The sequence below is a fragment of the Macaca nemestrina genome, chromosome 4 (genome assembly GCF_043159975.1).
Source record: "Macaca nemestrina isolate mMacNem1 chromosome 4, mMacNem.hap1, whole genome shotgun sequence".
Classification (NCBI taxonomy): domain Eukaryota; kingdom Metazoa; phylum Chordata; class Mammalia; order Primates; family Cercopithecidae; genus Macaca; species Macaca nemestrina.
In genome coordinates, this window is record NC_092128.1 from 56,746,089 (window position 1) to 56,763,964 (window position 17,876).

The 17,876-nt window shown below is 41.5% G+C and overlaps 1 protein-coding gene across 1 annotated transcript in view; it reads right to left on the minus strand.

Moving 5' to 3' along the window:
• Positions 1–17,383, minus strand: part of GSA (gamma-secretase activating protein) — a 108,421-nt gene extending 91,038 nt beyond the window's left edge. Inside the window, exons 1-3 of the mRNA XM_071093976.1 lie at positions 17,237–17,383; positions 3,618–3,694; positions 2,137–2,193 (exon numbers count right to left, since the gene is read on the minus strand). Coding sequence (XP_070950077.1) covers positions 2,137–2,193; positions 3,618–3,694; positions 17,237–17,345 — 243 coding nt within the window. The 5' untranslated portion in view covers positions 17,346–17,383. The remainder of the gene's footprint in view (positions 1–2,136; positions 2,194–3,617; positions 3,695–17,236) is intronic.
• Positions 17,384–17,876: the final 493 nt, after the last annotated feature.

Consider the following 17,876-nt stretch of genomic DNA (forward strand, 5'->3'; position numbering starts at 1 on the left):
CAACAACAACAAAAATTAGCTGGGCATGGTGGCACACACCTGTAGTTCCAGCTACTTGGGAGTCTGAGGCAGGAAAATTGCTTGAACCCCGGAGGCAGAGGTTACAGTAAGCTGAGATGGCACTACTGCACTCCAGCCTGGCAACAGAGACTCCATCTCAAAAAAAAAAAAAAAGAATTTTAAAGCCCATCTAGATTTGGCATACAAATCCATTCCTTCAACAAAACCATCGAAAGGTCAGTCAAAAACACATATGGGCTGTAAGGGTTGTGCTTATGTGGAGAAGAGATGGGAGAAGGGGAGGGTTTGTTTAGCAACTATGGTTCAGAAGCAAAATTTGCCTGTTTACAAAGCTAGTTTAAATTTCCTATTAATGTATCCTTTGGCCAATTTATTTTCTGGACTAATTTTCACATTTTGGAATTCAAAGCAGCTTTGTCACCGGAAAATTTTTGACAAACAGCCACTCTGGAGGGAACCTATTACTATCAATCCATTGAAAAATATTCACTGCACTCCTACCACTCACAGGCAGTAAGCTAAAGGTAACCGGGATGAAACACATTGGTATGCAAAGTGCTCCTACTGTCAGTGCTCACAGTCTTGGGAAATGTGAGCAGAATATGACCACAAAAGATAACAGCAGTCACCACAACTGGATTGGGAGAAGACAGACTATGGTGTCTCCTCTCAATCCATTTTTTTAGAATACATGCCACAGAGAAATTAAGCAACAATTGCACTGAAAACTTGATATTTTATTCTCTTTCCCTAGACTGTGTATTGTGAAAGACTTTACGTTGATCATCACTGTGTCTCCAGCACCTGACAGGGAAAACACTCAATGTTTATTTGTCGGATCAGTGAATGAGTGAGTGAATGAATGAATGAATGAATGTGAAAGGGGTGGAAGAAGGAAGAGAGAATTAACCAAGCAGCATATTGGAACCCTGAAGAGTAAGGCGACCTGTAAGAAATTTCTAACGGATAAAGGACATTTAAGTTAAAAAATGTCCAATATTCAATTCTAAATTGTTTTTACATAGGCACAAAATTACTCCCTCTCATTTGCTCCCAGAATTAGACAAAGTCGCCTGTCACATCAACCAATGCCTTATGTGAGTAATCTGGGGAAAAAAATAAGGAAAGGGGTTCCTTGTCTGAATCATTAAGAAATAATGAGAAACAAGACACGTGAAGGTTAAGCAGAAGCAGAAAGAGTCAGAGGTCATTATACGATGATGTGGAAGTACACAAATCTCAAGGAGGACACTTGACCTCCTACTTTCTTACAGGATACTGAATAATTTGTTTGAGCCAATTTTACTTAAATCTCAAAGGTCTAAGAGACTTCACCTTACTATTTGGTTCAATAGTCCTTGTGTTTTTTATTTAAGATAATAGGACCAAGAGATCATTAAGGGATAAGAGAAGGAAAGCAAAGAAATACAAATTTTTAGAAAATAAAGTTGGTATTCCCACTCCTACATATGCATACAAAAGAATTTTAAAATAGCCACGTATACAATAGTGTTCATAATAGATAAATGTTAGAAACAGGTGCCCATCAACAAATAAAAGAATAAAACTGTTGCATATACTGTGATAACTGATTGCATGAATTGGTGTTATTCTGTCATACTCAATTGAGTTAAATCAAGAGATCAGGAGAGGAAAAGAGAAGCACACGGGGCACAAGTGCCTGGCCAGGTGTCTTGCAAGCCAGCTGCCAAAATGACCAAATGCCATAAACTTAAGAATAGCTTCACCTAGTAGCTACTGAAACAAACTGCCATGGCTCTGAAACTAGTTTTACCTACTGCTTTCACACACCAGTGAGATCTTGCCAGGTCCTAGAAACTTTCCTATTGCCAGTGAGTTTTCTTTCAAAGCCATATGTAACATTGCTCTTTCTGATAAAAACCCCCAAACTTTCTTAGTTCTTTGGACATACCAAAGACCACCCCGGCCTGTGTGCATGTCTTAAATTGCAATTCTGTTTTTTCAAATAAAATGTTTAGAGAAAAAAGAAAATAAAGTTGGAATTTATGTCTAGAAAAAGGAGGAGACAAAGAAGAAAACTCTAACGGCAGTAAAGTAACCAACGAGTAATCTATGATTTATGGTGATTTTTACCTCATTTTGTCTGGTTTGACAATCATATAATCCAAAGATGACATTTCCCTTATCATCCTAAAAAAAAATTAAACAGATGTTTATTAAATGTCATTGTTTAGGAAGTTAGAATGTTACTAGTTTTAAAACCAACCTGCAATAGCTCAATCTTAGCAGTAAGTACTTTAAAAGAAGCTTTCTGTGCCTGTCAGAGGGGCACTGAATCCAGTTTAGCTAGTCATTTGGGCTCAAAGAATGAAATGCATCAATAGTGTAGAGCTCAGTGAATTTGGGGAACTGTCTAGTAGGACTGAGCATGGTGAAGGAGTAAATCTTTTTATACTTCCACTTATGTCTTTGAAAATATACACATATGATAGATAATAGGGATGCCTAGGACAAGTCCATAGCATTCTTATAAGTAAAACATTGTGAATCACACAATTCCTTAAAGGTACCATTCTAAGACACAACTTACAATAATTATTTCTACTTAAATAAAAGCACAGTGATGTAACTGTGCAAAGCAAACTGGCCACTTGAATTATTCATGTGTGCTTATTATAGTAAAGCTAAATTTTCCTTAGAACACTTGACATTGAAAACACATTGTTAAATAACAATGCTGCACATGCCTGTAGTCCTAGCTACTGGGGAGGTTGAGGCAGGAGCTCAAGGAACCTACTTGAGCCCATGAGTTTGAGGCTGCAGTGAGCTATGATTATGCCACTACACCCCAGCCTGGGTGACAGGGTAAGACCCTGTTTCTAAAAACAAAATAATAACAATGCTTCAAAAGTCAAGTCCTAACATATCTACGTCTGAAGAGACTAATCATATTTAATATTTTCTCCAATGATAAAATGTTAACATATTATTTAGGTTTAAACATTTTTACTTGGCATTTTTTGTCTAGAAAATGAAATTGTTCATTGATTCAAAATTTGAGTTATTATGTCAGATATGCCCATTTAGTTTTATTTTAAAATGAAGAAACATTTAATACTAATTTTTTTTTTTTTTTTTTTTGAGACAGGATCTCGCTCTGTCACCCAGGCTGGAGTGCAATGGCACAATCTCAGCTGACTGCAACCTCCACCTCCTGGGTTCAAGTGATTCTCCTGCCTCAGCCTCCTGAGTAACTGAAACTACAGGTGTGCGCCACCACGCCCAGCTCATTTTTGTATTTTTTTGGTAGAAACAGGGTTTTGCCATGTTGGCAAGGCTGGTCGCAAACTCGTGACCTCAAGTGATCTGCCCGCCACAGCCTTCCAAAGTGCTAGAATTACAATGTGAGCCACCATGCCCAACCTTATACTACTAAATTTCAATCACTTTATTCAATCTCACACACACAAAGCCATAAGTTAAGATTAAATGCCAACAAGTTTATTCATTACCCCTCAATAAGATACAGTATAGAATTCTGTAAAAAGAGAATATAAATGATTAAAAACAGTATATTTTACATCTTACCACAATAAAAAAGAATATAGACATACCTTAAATGTATAAATAATATTTCCATTTCTTTCAACATTTAATACACGTAAGCTCTCATAATCATTTTCTAAAACATCTGAAATGATAATAGCAGGTTAATACTCAGCAGAAGATGGTTAGAAACATATCTAACCAATATATTAGTAAAGGAAACCAAATATAAACATATACTAATAATTCTATTATATAAAACTTAAAAACAGGCTAAACGAATCTCTTTTATTAGAAGTACAAACAGTAGTGACCTTTAAGGAAGGAGAAAGCCATAGTCATTGAGAGGTATCTCAAGTGAGCCTTGTTAGGTGTTGGTAATGTTAAATGTCTTGGGTATACTGATATACTCTATGATAACTCACTGAGCTGTATGCTCTTTTCTGTGTGAATGTTATACAATAAATTTCAAGTATCTGTTAGTTTTTGCTTTATGCATTTTGAGGATACATCATTAAGGGCATACAAATTTAGAATTGTTATAGCCTCCTGGTGGATTAACCACTGTTAGGCTCTAAGCTGAGTGCCAGCTGTCTGAGTACTCAATTAAAACAAGATTAAAAAGTTAATATTAACTTTTTAACAGTCAAGCTTTTAATCACTTACTGTGATGCTATAAAGCAAGAGGCTCAACAAGAGAAAGTGCTAATGTCCCTGGTCTATTTTCTCCCCATGGAATGGTGCCGTTAGCCAAGGGTCAAGTGAATCAGCACAGATATGGAGCTCTCTTCACTATCGAGGGACCCTCCCAAAAAGGTTCCTGCAGTATCATGGATCCAGGTGCCAAGGGTAGGGAGAGGGAGAAGAGCTAGGAGTGGAAAAATATTTCACTGGAGTAGAGAAAAAGCAGTCTTCAAAGCTTCCCTCTTCCACCTGCTAAGGTGGTTTTAGTGGTTTAGAGGCACCTGAGAAAGTTCTCTGCTAAAGGCCTCTGATAAAGAGGCCTCTAAATGAAGAACCTGGGCTAGGAATGCAGCTATCTGTAACAGTATGGCTGGCCAGCGGGGCCTGAATCACACCCATAACTCATTTCAGGGACTACGGTGCATTGGCCACACACCGAGTCGGATTTGAGGAGGGCAGCTTTCTCCCGTAAGGCCTGTCAGATAAAGTCTTTGTAACTACACATGGTTGGGTCTGAAAAATTACACATAAATTTTTAAAATAGGAGCTGGATTAGCAACCCTTTATTCATTATACAACGTCCTTTATTTCTAATAATTATTTTTACTTTAAGGTCTACTTTGTCTGATATTAATATAACTACATCAGCTTGGTTAGTGCTTGCATAACTTTCTGTTATTAATATTCCTGTGTCCTTATATTGAAGATATGTTTTATAAGCAGTATCTACTTGGGATTTTTTCCTCCAATCTGACGTTCTTAATCTTTTAATTGGGGTATGTAGTCCATTTACATCTAATGTAATTACTAACATATTGGGTTGATATTTGTCATATTACTATTTGTTTTCTATGTGTCTCACCTGTTGTACTACTCTTCTGGACTAAGTTTATGATTTCATTCTATTACCTATTAACTTGTCAGTTACATGTTTTTGCTATTCTTTTATTAGTTATACTAAAAGTTATAACATGCATCCTTGACTTATGTTTTAGTATTACGTGATGCAAAAAAAAATCTGAAGCAACTGAAACTCTCATACATTGTTAATAGGAGTATAAATTGGAAAACTGGCAGTACCTAGTGAATCCGAACACATGACTCAGCAACTACACTTGTACATATATCCTCAAAAGAAATATATACATATATTTAGCAAGGGACCCATAAGAATGTCTATAGTACTGTGGTACATTATTGCCCAAACCAGAAACCCAAACTATCCATTAAGTGAAGAATGAATAAATTGTGTTATATCCAAACAATAGCACAAAACAATGAATTAACATTCTGCAATAATACATATAAAACTGAGCAAAAGAACCTTCCCCACCACCAAAAGAAGGTACAAATTGTATGTTTCAATTCATACACAAGTTTTCGATAATAGGCACAACTAATCTACAGTGTTAGATAAGTGACTACTAGAAAGGACCATGAAGGACTTCTGAGGTTCTGTTAATGTTTTCCTTGCTGTTCTGAGCCCTAGTTGCATGAGTGTGCTTCACTTTGTGAAAATTAACTAAGCTGTGAACTTATAACTTGTGTCCTTCTCTATATGAAAGCCATATTTTGCGGAAGGACATACAGACTCTTTACAAAAAACATGTAACTTATAAGTTAACTGACCATCTTTCTTCTAAAATTTTAGGATATTTCTCCTAATTCTACAGTTAAAGGATTTAAACATTGGTAGATTCAGCATTGTAATTATCACTAATTGGGCAGAAGTGTGTATTTTTCCAATTTCCTCAAAAGTTATCCATAATTATGGCCAGGCACAGTGGCTCATGCCTGTAATCCCAGCACTTTGGAAGGCTGAAGCAGACGGATCACTTGAGGCCAGGAATTCAAGACCAGCCTAGTCAACGTGGTGAAATCCAATCTCTACTAAAAAATACAAAAAATTAGCTGGGCATGGTGGTGCACACCTGTAATCCCAGCTACTCAGGAGGCTGAGACAGGAGAATCACCTGAACCCAGAAGGTGGAGGTTGCAATGAGCTGGGATCGAGCCATTGCACTTCAGAGCAAGACTCTGTCTCAATAAATAAATAAATAAACACATAAATACATAAATAAAATTGCTTAAATTTGACTCGTTTTTACATTATGACAAATTCTAATATTAAGACAAAACATATGCAAAATATCTGTAACTCAGCAAATTTCTATCTATATTCCTAAAAGGAAAAGACAAGATAAAAAATAAGGATAATTGGTGAGCTGGATACCGGCACTGGAGCTGGACGTGGGAAACATTTAGAGAGAGGAAGAGCAGGTTTCACTGAGAACTTAGACATCATCCTGAGATCTCTCTTCCCTTCCCCTCACAAGCAGCAGCTTTGTGCATCTCCTAGGGGCAGGGCAAAAGGATAGGGCAAAGTGTTTTCTACACATGGGTATAAACGTTTGTCAGTATATTGACATGTATATTGAGATGTCAGACTCACTTCACACCGAAGGATAATAAGGATAATAATTTGGTCTCTTAGGGGACTAGGATTTAAATAATCAGTTTATGGGCCAAGCATGATGACTCATGCTTGTAATCTCAGCACTTTGGGAGGCCAAGGTGGGAGGATGGCTTGAGCTCAGGAGTTCAAGACCTGTCCGGAGCTGCACGCCCCGGCCATAGCGAGTAGTAGCTGACGATTGAAGACGCCTGAGCTATGTTCGTTTCCACCCCACACCTTCTCCCTATCTTTGCCTTTTTTCCCTGTATTAATACCTCATAAAAGATGGCGCTCTTCCTGCTTCTTCTTCACCCATTTTTCCCGCGCCCGCGAAAATTACTACCTGACAGCGCAGGTGCAACATGACGTTCGACCAGAGAAACCAATACCTATCTGGCCACGCCTCCACTATGAGATCATTTTCCCCTTAGTCCAACCCCTTCCCTTCCAAGTGTATATAAGGCACTGCATTACCGCCATTAAACGAGACTTGATCAGAGCACTGTCTTGTCTCCATTTCTCGTATCTCTTGTTCCCCAAATTCCCACCCTCTCCTCCAGGGCCTGCTTCGACTATCCCGCGGGCCGGGAGACGTGGCGCCCGAACAGGGACCTGGAAACGAGGGACTCTGTGAGGAAGAGGACGCCAAAGGACGGTCGACCGCTAACAAAGACAAAAGGAATTAAACTGATCACCGCGGGAACCTGCCGCGTTAGGATCGAAGGTAAGTGACGCGTCCGAAATGGGACAAGAATTAAGCCAACATCAAATATATGTAGGACAATTAAAAGAGGCTTTAAAGATACGAGGAGTAAAGGTTAAAGGTAATGACTTGTTTAAATTTTTTGATTTTGTAAAAGATACTTGCCCTTGGTTCCCACAGGACTTGCCACTTACACTTACAATGATATAATCGTTAAATTCCAGACCGCTTATACATCAGCTCAGCTGGTCGAATTGCAAGCTATAATTGCAGCACTATCAGCTTTTCCTTGTCAGCCACTTAACATTTACACAGACAGCACCTACCTGGCTCATTCAATACCCCTCTTAGAGACCGTGTCTCAAATTAAACATATTTCAGACACAGCTGACCTATTTTTACAATGTCAACAACTTATTCGAAAAAGGACTACTCCCTTTTTTCTTGGGCATATTAGAGCACATTCAGGATTACCGGGACCTTTAACACAAGGTAACGCAACAGCTGACACAGCAACAAAAATCATAGCCACAGTCACTACAGACAATTTGCAACAAGCACAAAAAGCACATGCCTTATATCATTTAAACGCCCAAACCTTAAGACTCATGTTTAAACTTACCAGAGAACAAGCTCGACAAATAGTTAAACAATGCGCCAACTGCATAACGTATTTACCTGTTCCCCATCTAGGAGTTAACCCCCGAGGACTCATCCCCAACGAAATTTGGCAAATGGACGTTACTCACCACTTAGAATTCGGTCAACTAAAATATATCCATGTATGCATAGACACCTATAGTGGATTCATCAGTGCAACCCTCCAAACAGGAGAGGCCACCAAACATGTCATAGCTCATTTATTACACCGCTTTTCTATTTTAGGAATACCCAAACAAATCAAAACAGACAATGGTCCTGGTTATATAGCCAAAACCTTTTTACAATTCTGTAATACCCTACAAATTAAACATACCACAGGTATTCCCTATAATCTCCAAGGACAAGGTATAGTAGAAAGAGCTCATCTGTCTTTAAAAACTGTTATCACAAAATTAAAAGGGGGGAGCTGGTACCCTGTGAAGGGTACCCCTAGAAACATACTCAATCATGCCCTGTTTTTCCTTAATTTTTTAAATTTGGACAGTCATGGAAAATCGGCTGCCGATCGTTTCTGGCATCCTGAATCTCAAAAACAGTTTGCAATGGTAAAATGGAAAGATCCACTTGATAATTCATGGCATGGCCCCGATCCAGTTTTAACTTGGGGAAGAGGCTCAGTATACATCTTCTCACAAAAAAATGATGCAGCCAGATGGCTGCCTGAAAGATTGGTAAGACAAATAAATCATAACCATTGTCAGTCCAGGGAAGATAAATCTCCCTGAGAAGTTCTTTCCTTTTTGTTTTTCAGAAAATGAAGCCTAACATGAGATTCCTTTGGAGAATAATCGCTCTATATAACATAGTGACAGTCTATGCAGGTTTTGGTGACCCTCGTAAGGCAAGAGAATTAATACGAAAACAATACGGCCAGCCTTGTGATTGCAGAGGGGGACAGGTATCTGAACCTCCGTCAGACAGAATCACCCAGGTGACTTGCTCGGGCAAGACAGCTTACCTGATGCCAGACCAGTCATGGAAATGAAAAGTGCTGTTTTTACGCCAACAAATCCGGAATCGTCAGAGATAAGATAAAGACTTTACAGGAAGAACTAGAAGAGCGCAGAAAAGGTCTGGTCGCTAATCCCTTGTGGACTGGACTCGATGGACTTCTCCCCTATCTCCTGCCATTTCTTGGTCCTTTACTTACTCTTCTACTCTTTCTCACTCTCGGGCCTATAATCTTTAATAAGCTTATGGCATTCGTCAGACAACAAATCGAGGCCTTCCAGGCCAAACCTATACAGGTCCATTATCATCGCCTTGAGATGACTGAAAATGGTGAGTCTTATTTACCTTAATAAGACCACCTCCCCTGTGTGCTGAACTGGACAGTCAATGACGGGTAAGAGGACACTATCTCCATCGGAGCCTAAGACAGGAGGGCCGCCCTTGCTGCTGCCTTATCCCATGACGGGCCTAGAAGGTGGGGATGAGTTGACCCAACCTAAGACAGGCGCAGTTCCCAAGGGGTCGTTTTCTCATCATAAAATAATTAAAAGGGGGACCTGTCCGGAGCTGCACGCCCCGGCCATAGCGAGTAGTAGCTGACGATTGAAGACGCCTGAGCTATGTTCGTTTCCACCCCATACCTTCTCCCTATCTTTGCCTTTTTTCCCTGTATTAATACCTCATAAAAGATGGCGCTCTTCCTGCTTCTTCTTCACCCATTTTTCCCGCGCCCGCGAAAATTACTACCTGACAGCGCAGGTGCAACATGACGTTCGACCAGAGAAACCAATACCTATCTGGCCACGCCTCCACTATGAGATCATTTTCGCCTTAGTCCAACCCCTTCCCTTCCAAGTGTATATAAGGCACTGCATTACCGCCATTAAACGAGACTTGATCAGAGCACTGTCTTGTCTCCATTTCTCGTATCTCTTGTTCCCCAAATTCCCACCCCCTCCAGGGCCTGCTTCGACTATCCCGCGGGCCGGGATAAAGACCAACCTGGGCAACATAGCAAAACCCCGTCTCTTAATAATAATAATAATAATAATAATAATAATGCTTATGGCTAAGTAGCCCTTCACAATTTAGAGAGTTCTCATTTCTATCTCATCTGCACTGTACAAGGTATTCCAGGCCTACTACACTTTTCAATGAGATAATGATACTTGACCCATATACAGTGAAAAGGTGGCATAGACTGAACTCAAACCTAGAAAAAGTAAACAGAACAATGAGCTGAGTGTTCTATCAAGCTTACAATGAGAAAATGGGTAATTACTCAAAAGTCCTTTGAAAGGTAGATACTGTAGACATCTAAAGAGAACTTCAGTGAGTTCTTTTTCATCCTGTACATGACTCCAAACTTCTGGAATGCAATGTGTCAATATTTTGAGTATTTTTTTTCTTTCAAGATTATAAGTATGCTGGGAGAGACCGTCTCAAAAGTACACTTAAAAGGTTTCAGCTAAGATAAGAAACTTCTTTACAAGAAATCTTGCTAAATCCAATTTACTTGCAAAAGCATATCTATTTTCAGATTACTATAACATTAAGAGGAAAAAATTCTCCAACAAACGCAGATTACAATAAATGACACATGCTTATCCCATTAAACTAGTGGTTCTCAACTCTGGCTGTCTTAAAATCATTGGGGAGCTTTTAAAAGAACACTGATGCCCCAAGCCATACCCAGGACAGTCTGATTTTATTGAGCTGGTGTGGAGCCCACTCTCTGATGTATATGTATGTGTTTTAGGTTCCCTGGGTGATTCTAACGGGCAGCCAGGGTTAAGAACCACTGAACTACAAATGTACATTACATATTAAGCAGTATTCGTTAGAGGGCATAACTTGGACCATCTTATAACCATGACAGAGAGTTGAAAGAAATAAAAATAATGTTGTCATGGGAGCATTAGGTAATAACTGCAGGGCTGAATAACCCTGCAGTTAAGTACATGGTTCACATTTCAAGGACATTTGAAATAGACAAATTTGGTAATGTTGCAAATCCAGAGACCAATGTCTCACCACATACTATTAAGCCATCAGCCCTTCCTCCCTGGACTAGTTGCCCATGTCTTAACACACCCTTTTAAAAGAAGTATTCAGTAACCTCTTTGCTTATTCATTCTGACTCTTCTCCCAGTAGTACATCACTGGAAAGTCCAGAGGAAGAAGTTTTGCAATTTCAAATGAGGAAATGTGGTTTATTTTCACAGTTTAGTGTACTCAGTGCTCATGAAGAAAACAATGTAGCATTTTGATAGATACTTGCATAGGTAAACCTATAAAAGAAAGGAGAGTACCTAGATATTGAAGGTATTGGCAAGGCATAGCTCTTGTAAAACAAAAGCTGGTTGGCCAGATATTCTCATTAGTTTCAATCTATTCTTTCTCAAACAAAAGTGATTTCACTTTACAGGAAGAGGGTTTGTCAAATGTGTACGTTTAATGATTTTATTACAAAAATCAAAGTATTTGTCTTTCCAGTAACCATACTTAAGGAAAAAAATGTCATGCAGCCTCATACAAAATTTTGAACTAGTTCCTCATACATACATCAAGAGGTGATAAAATATGATTATGCCTATAACATTATTATTCTGTAAATAATTCATATAAATCCTCAGGCTCAAGATGACCAGTTATTACAATTCCTAAACCTATGCAGTAAACATCATGTGATTTATATTTCATATTCTGAGTAAAATGAAGTTAAGAGAGAAATGAGAATTAGAAAAGGAGACCAGGAAAGAATTAGCAGAAATAAAAGTAAAAAGGACAGATAGTGGCAAGAAAATAGTTTAAAAAAAAAAAAAGTGAAAACAATGTGACTAAGGTAACCTTCTGGCCCCCAAATCAATCTAGGAATATATAGGAGGCAACATAAAAAAAGTACTATTCTTGAATCAGTCACTTGGTAAAATATACCACTTCCCTGGCAAAGATTACAATATTTGAAAGACAAGTCAATCTGGTGTTTCATAAATCCAAGACTAATAAAAGCAGGCAAGAAAATCTACATCCTTTCCAGTCTTCAATATTGACATTTAAATGTCAGAAAACTTACATATTGTGGATCTTATTTTCTTGAAGATGTGATCAATCCCAACAAGGGATTGAGCACTGGATGCAAAAATCAACATGTAAGATCTGTTACAGTGCTGTATACCAGCAATAGTTACATCATGCCATGTTTTTAAGTGTGCTAGTTATGAGAGCAACAAAAAATAACCTAGGATGAAATCTAGCAAAACATGTGCAGAACCTTCATGGAGAAAATTCTAAGACTTATTAAGAGTCATTTAAAAAGATCTAAATAAATAATGAGCTATACTTTATTCATAGTTAGGAAGATCCAATATCGTAAAGATGCCAATTCTCCCCAAGCTGATCTATAGAGGCAATGTGACTAAAGGAAATCCAAATCAACTCTTCTGTGAAATCTGACAGGCAGATTCAAAAAAATATATATGAAAAAGCAAAGGGCATACAACAGCTAAGACATGAAGAATACTAAGGTGAGGGGACTTACCCTACCAGTTCTCAATACTTATCATACAGCATAGTTATTAAGATGCTGTCATGGCCTGGCATGGTGGCTCACGCCTGTAATCCCAGCACTTTGGGAGGCCGAGGCGGGCAGATCACTTGAGGTCAGGAGTTTAAGATCAGCCTGACCAATATGGTGAAACTCTGTCTCTACCAAAAGTACAAAAATTTGCTGGGAGTGGCAGCGCATGCCTGTAATCCCAGCTACTTGGGAGGTTGAGGCAGGAGAATTGCTTGAACCTAGGAGGCGGAGGTTGCAGTGAGCTGAGATCGTGCCACTGCACTCCAGCTTGGCGACAGAGCCAGACTCTCAAAAAAAAAAAAAAAAAAAAAAAGTTATCAAGTTGAGATAAAGGAACAAAATAAACTCAGAAAAGGAGACCTACATAAGGCAGCTTAATGTGACAGAAGGGGCTTTGTTGTGAGAACTAAAAGGACTATTTGGTTGATAATATTGAAACAATTAGCTATTAATATTTTTTTAATTGGACTCCTACATATCACATAAAAATAAATTCTAGGTGGATTAAAATCAAAATGTAAAAAAGTCATAAAGCTTCTAAAAGTTAATATTAAAAATGTCTTCACGACTTCAAAACAGGGAGGACTTAAGAGATCCTAAAAGGTACAAACTATAAAGAAAAACTCCGCCGGGCGCGGTGGCTCAAGCCTGTAATCCCAGCACTTTGGGAGGCCGAGACGGGCGGATCACGAGGTCAGGAGATCGAGACCATCCTGGTTAACACGGTGAAACCCCGTCTCTACTAAAAAATACAAAAAACTAGCCGGGCGAGGTGGCGGGCGCCTGTAGTCCCAGCTACTCGGGAGGCTGAGGCAGGAGAATGGCGTAAACCCGGGAGGCGGAGCTTGCAGTGAGCTGAGATCCGGCCACTGCACTCCAGCCTGGGTGACAGAGCGAGACTCCGTCTCAAAAAAAAAAAAAAAAGAAAAACTCCTAATTTAGACTACATTAAAATTAAGAACTCCTGTTTATCAAAGGCACCATCACAAACTGAAACAAAAGTGATAGATTGAGAGAAAAATATCTGCAACATATGTGATAAACAAAGAACTAGAATCCCAAAAACATAACTCCTAAAAACAATCAATTAAAAAAAATAGGAAAGTGGACAAAAGGATGAATAGACATTTCACAGGCGGGGAAATTCAAATAGCCGGTAAATACATAGAGATGCTCAACCACGGAGCACAATGAAACAATTAGTCCTACCAGTTTGACAAAAAAAAAAAAATTTTTTTAATGCTGAACTGTCAAGGGCTTGTGAGGATAGTGAGTATCAGAAACATTTCCACACCACAAATTGGAGTGTTAATAAGTACAACACTTTGGAAAACAATTTGGCACTGCCCAGGAAAGATGAAGATGTGCACAGCCTATAACTCAGCAACTCCGCTTTTAGATATACATTCTAGAGAAACCTACGCCTGTGTGCACCAGGTGGTAAAAGTACTGACCATATAGCAAACCCCAGAAACCCCCCAAAAGCCACCCACTGGAAAAATAAGTTGGGTTTCCTAGGAAGCACTCTGAGACAGAGTTTACTACGCAGTATATTCATCAGGGAGTGCTCAGGAAAGTGGGATTAACACCCGTAAGAGGAAGGAGAAGGAAGCAAGTCCTGGTAGGGTGAGAAGTCCAGCAGCAATGCAGGCCCAATATCCTCAGGTGACCTTGGGCCTACCACAGAGGAAGCTTCAGAACCGAAATGGAGTTGTCCCATGTTCAATCAAAATGGCCAGGCCTTTAAAGCCCACTCAATCTCATGTGGTCCATACCCAAAAGGAAGTGAAGTTGGGTAGGGCAGCCCTCTTGCCAGGCAATCCCTGAAGGGGCTGACAGTTGAAGACCGCCTGCTGACCATACTCACAGCATCTGGGACAAACTCTTCTTTGAAAGGAAAATCTAAGGGGTGCATCTCCATGTCCACCATCATGTTGAATTCACACGATGGAACACTATATGGCATTAATTAATACAAATTAATAACTTGCAGCTACCCAGTCAATATGAGTACATCTCACAATATTGAGAAGGAAAATAAGCAAAAGGAATACATACAGTATGCTTTAAAGTTCACAGGCAAGCAAAATGAAATATTTTGCCGAGGGAGATATACATATGGGCTAAACTACAAAGTCAAAGTAATGTTAAAATATAAAAATTTAAATGGTTGCTAACCTAGGAGGTGAGGATGAGAGAAAGAAAGAGAATCAGAAAGGAGCACATAAGAGCCTTCAAGAATCTTGACATTGCTGTATTTTTAAGCTGGGTAGTGGGTACATGGTTTTGCTTTGGTTTTTTATTATTTACAGATACATGTTAAAATATTCTTTTATGCAGCTGTTTTGATTTTTAACAAATATCTTCTTTTATTTCAGGAGAAACCATTTTCTCAAAAGTTCAACCCAGAACCAGGAGCAAATGCAGTAACCAAATCTGGTCTCTTTCCTCCTTGACCCCTTTTTGACCAAAATGCTATCTTATAGGCACAGAATTTCCATGGCTGACTTAGCCCAGCTCTCTGTTTTGTCAGGAATATGTCATACATATTTCATGAGAATTACTTAGCATCTCTAAGAAAACTTCAATTGTATTTGTTGATGTAAAAATATTAAGGCTTCAAATTTAGAAAGCAAGTGTGCATAGAGGAGGCATTACAATGGTACAATTATTCATAATTTACATTTGAAAAGCTGGAACTTTGAAAGGATAATGATTTGCACAAATGTATGTAGTAACTGCTGTGCTAGAAATGAGACAGAATCTCAGATTTCCCTGCCACTGCTATAAATTACAGAACAGGAATTAATTTGTGTGGGGGTATTTTTGAGCTACCACCCACTGGTGATTATCAGAGGTGATAATTATCTTAGTATAACAGGGCTAATATCTTGCCAAGATATTTGCTCTGAAAGAGCAAAATACTACCAGTATCAGAAAAGCTAGTATTTTCAGAAAGTACCTTCTGAGGACCTAGAGCTATCTGTTGTTTAGTGGAAGGTCAATACACAAGTTTATATTTCTTCAGAGATGAGCGAAAGATACAAGGAAGCCAGGTCCAAGTGGATCACACACAGCTTTTCAAGCACAACACACATTACTGAAACGTAAGACTGTGGCATTTCACACTTCATCTAACTTCTCATTTGCAGACACCTGCCATTTAGCAAAATAAAGTGGGAGTCCAGAAAAAGGAGTACTTCGTGGTAAAAGACAGAGCTGCCTGTTGTATTTCAAAAAATTAAGCCTTCAAAAACTTTTCAGACATTTGGGCGACTTTTTTTTTTTTTTTTTTTGAGATGGAGACTTAACTGTTGCCCAGGCTGGAGTGCAGTGGCGCGATCTCGGCTCACTGTAACCTCTGCCTCTCAGGTTCAAGCGATTCTTCCGCCTCAGCCCTCCCGAGTAGCCGGGATTACAGGCGCGTGCCACCACGCCCAGCTAATTTTTGTATAAAATTCTTCTTTGACCACCCTCCCCACCTCGAAAAAAAGTAAAGCCTTACTAATCATGACACTAATGCAAACTCAACGCATACGCTACACAAACATATAACTCCTTATTTGGAACTAATAATATTCCAAGCCATGGAAACCTACAAATAATTCCGCTATAGTCACAGGAGAGTGTGAAGATACAAGATAGCAACGTTGGATATGTAACTTACATCAATAAAAATTTCACCAGCGTTTAGGGAAAGGAGTTGTATATGTGGGTCATTTAATAACCACTTCCGAAAAACCCACTTCCAAATTTACCGAAGTGGACAACGCCCTACACGCAAGGTGAGACCCACAGGCATCGCTGCTTTGAAGCTGCATGTAAGCTCTGAAGCTCCAACATTTACAGAAGACTTTAAAAACTTTGTGAGAAATCACAACGTTCTCCTTCTTTAAAGCAGATCAGTGCTGGGAAGGCTCAAAAGTCACTTTCACTCCCTTACCGAATCATCAAAAAGCCCCGAGGTGGCTGGACCGGGAGCCGAGCATCTCGCGCGCAGCCCCAACCTGCACAGGTGCGGAGCTCGGGGGCGCCTGGGGGCTCTCGCTCCGCAGCCCGCAGCCCGGAGGCGGCCCCTGCCCTCTCGCGCCTCTAGCGCCGAGCCCCGTGTCCCCTGAGCCACGGACACGGTTCAACAGAGGCAGAAACACGTCTCGCAAATGTGGGGACAAACTGTTCCACTGTTGGATATAGGGTGGTTTCCTTGGTGGTCACGGATTCTTTCTCAAAACGTGAAGCTTCCAGGAGCACCCCTGTCTCGGCAAAGCCCCTGCGCGGCCGATGAACCCCGCGGGAGGTGGGATGCGACCGCTGGGCTGAGCACGACCCTCTGCCCTCGCCGTGAGGTGATGCTGAGGGAACCGCCAGCGTCCCGGGCCCTCGGCCAACGGAGAATTGCCGCGGGCCGGCAGCGAGCCAGGCGCCTCAGGCCCCGCCGCCACCTGGCCCGGGCTCTGCCCCCAGACCTTCCGCTGTGGCCGGGTGAGGGTGGCAAAGCCAAAACAGCCCTCTGAGGAGGGGAGCGGCGCCCTCGCACCAGCCTCCACAGGGCGGCAGGGCTCCGAGTTGCTCCCCGCCGGGTCGGAGCCCGGTGGCTATGAGGGACTCCCACTCCCCGCCCCCACCCCGCCCCGACGCGCGCCTCCAGCACCTGCGCCGCCGCTTCCGGCCTCGCTGGCCTCGGACGCCGCCCGCTGCGCCCGCAGCCACGGGAGCACGTCCTTCCCGAGGTCGAAGTCGGCGACGAGGCGGAGAGCCATCGCCCGGACACGGCCACCGGGCGGCTCTGGGGCCCCGCGCCGCGGGCATTCCCGGCCCCGCGCGGCCGCCTCGCCCTAGCGTCCCCGCGCCCGCCCCCTCCTTCCTCTCCCCCGCCCCCCGCTGCTTTCGGTTCCGCGGCGCCCTGGCCTGAGAAGTCCCGGCACCACCTCCTCCTGGCCCGCGGCCCTCAGCCGCTGGCGGCCCGCACCTGCCCCTGAGCCGGGCATGGCGGGTAGGGGTGGAGCGGGGAGGACCGGGCGCCAGGACCAGGCCCGCCGGGGCGGGAGGCCTCCGCGCGCACCCTCGGGGCCGAGGATAGAGGGCGCAAGGACGTGGGCGCTTCAGGGCCCTGGCGAGGCCGCTAGCCCAGTGGCTTTCAAACCTGGAGGGTAGGCCTATTTTCTTTATTCCCCGAGTGACCACTGTGCAGCAAAGTGTGGAAACCACTTGGCTTCAGAGAGCTGGGTCCCCTGGAGCAGTTCAGGGTCACCACAGAAGTAGGCCGTCTCTTAGGCCTATTCGCCCCAGCT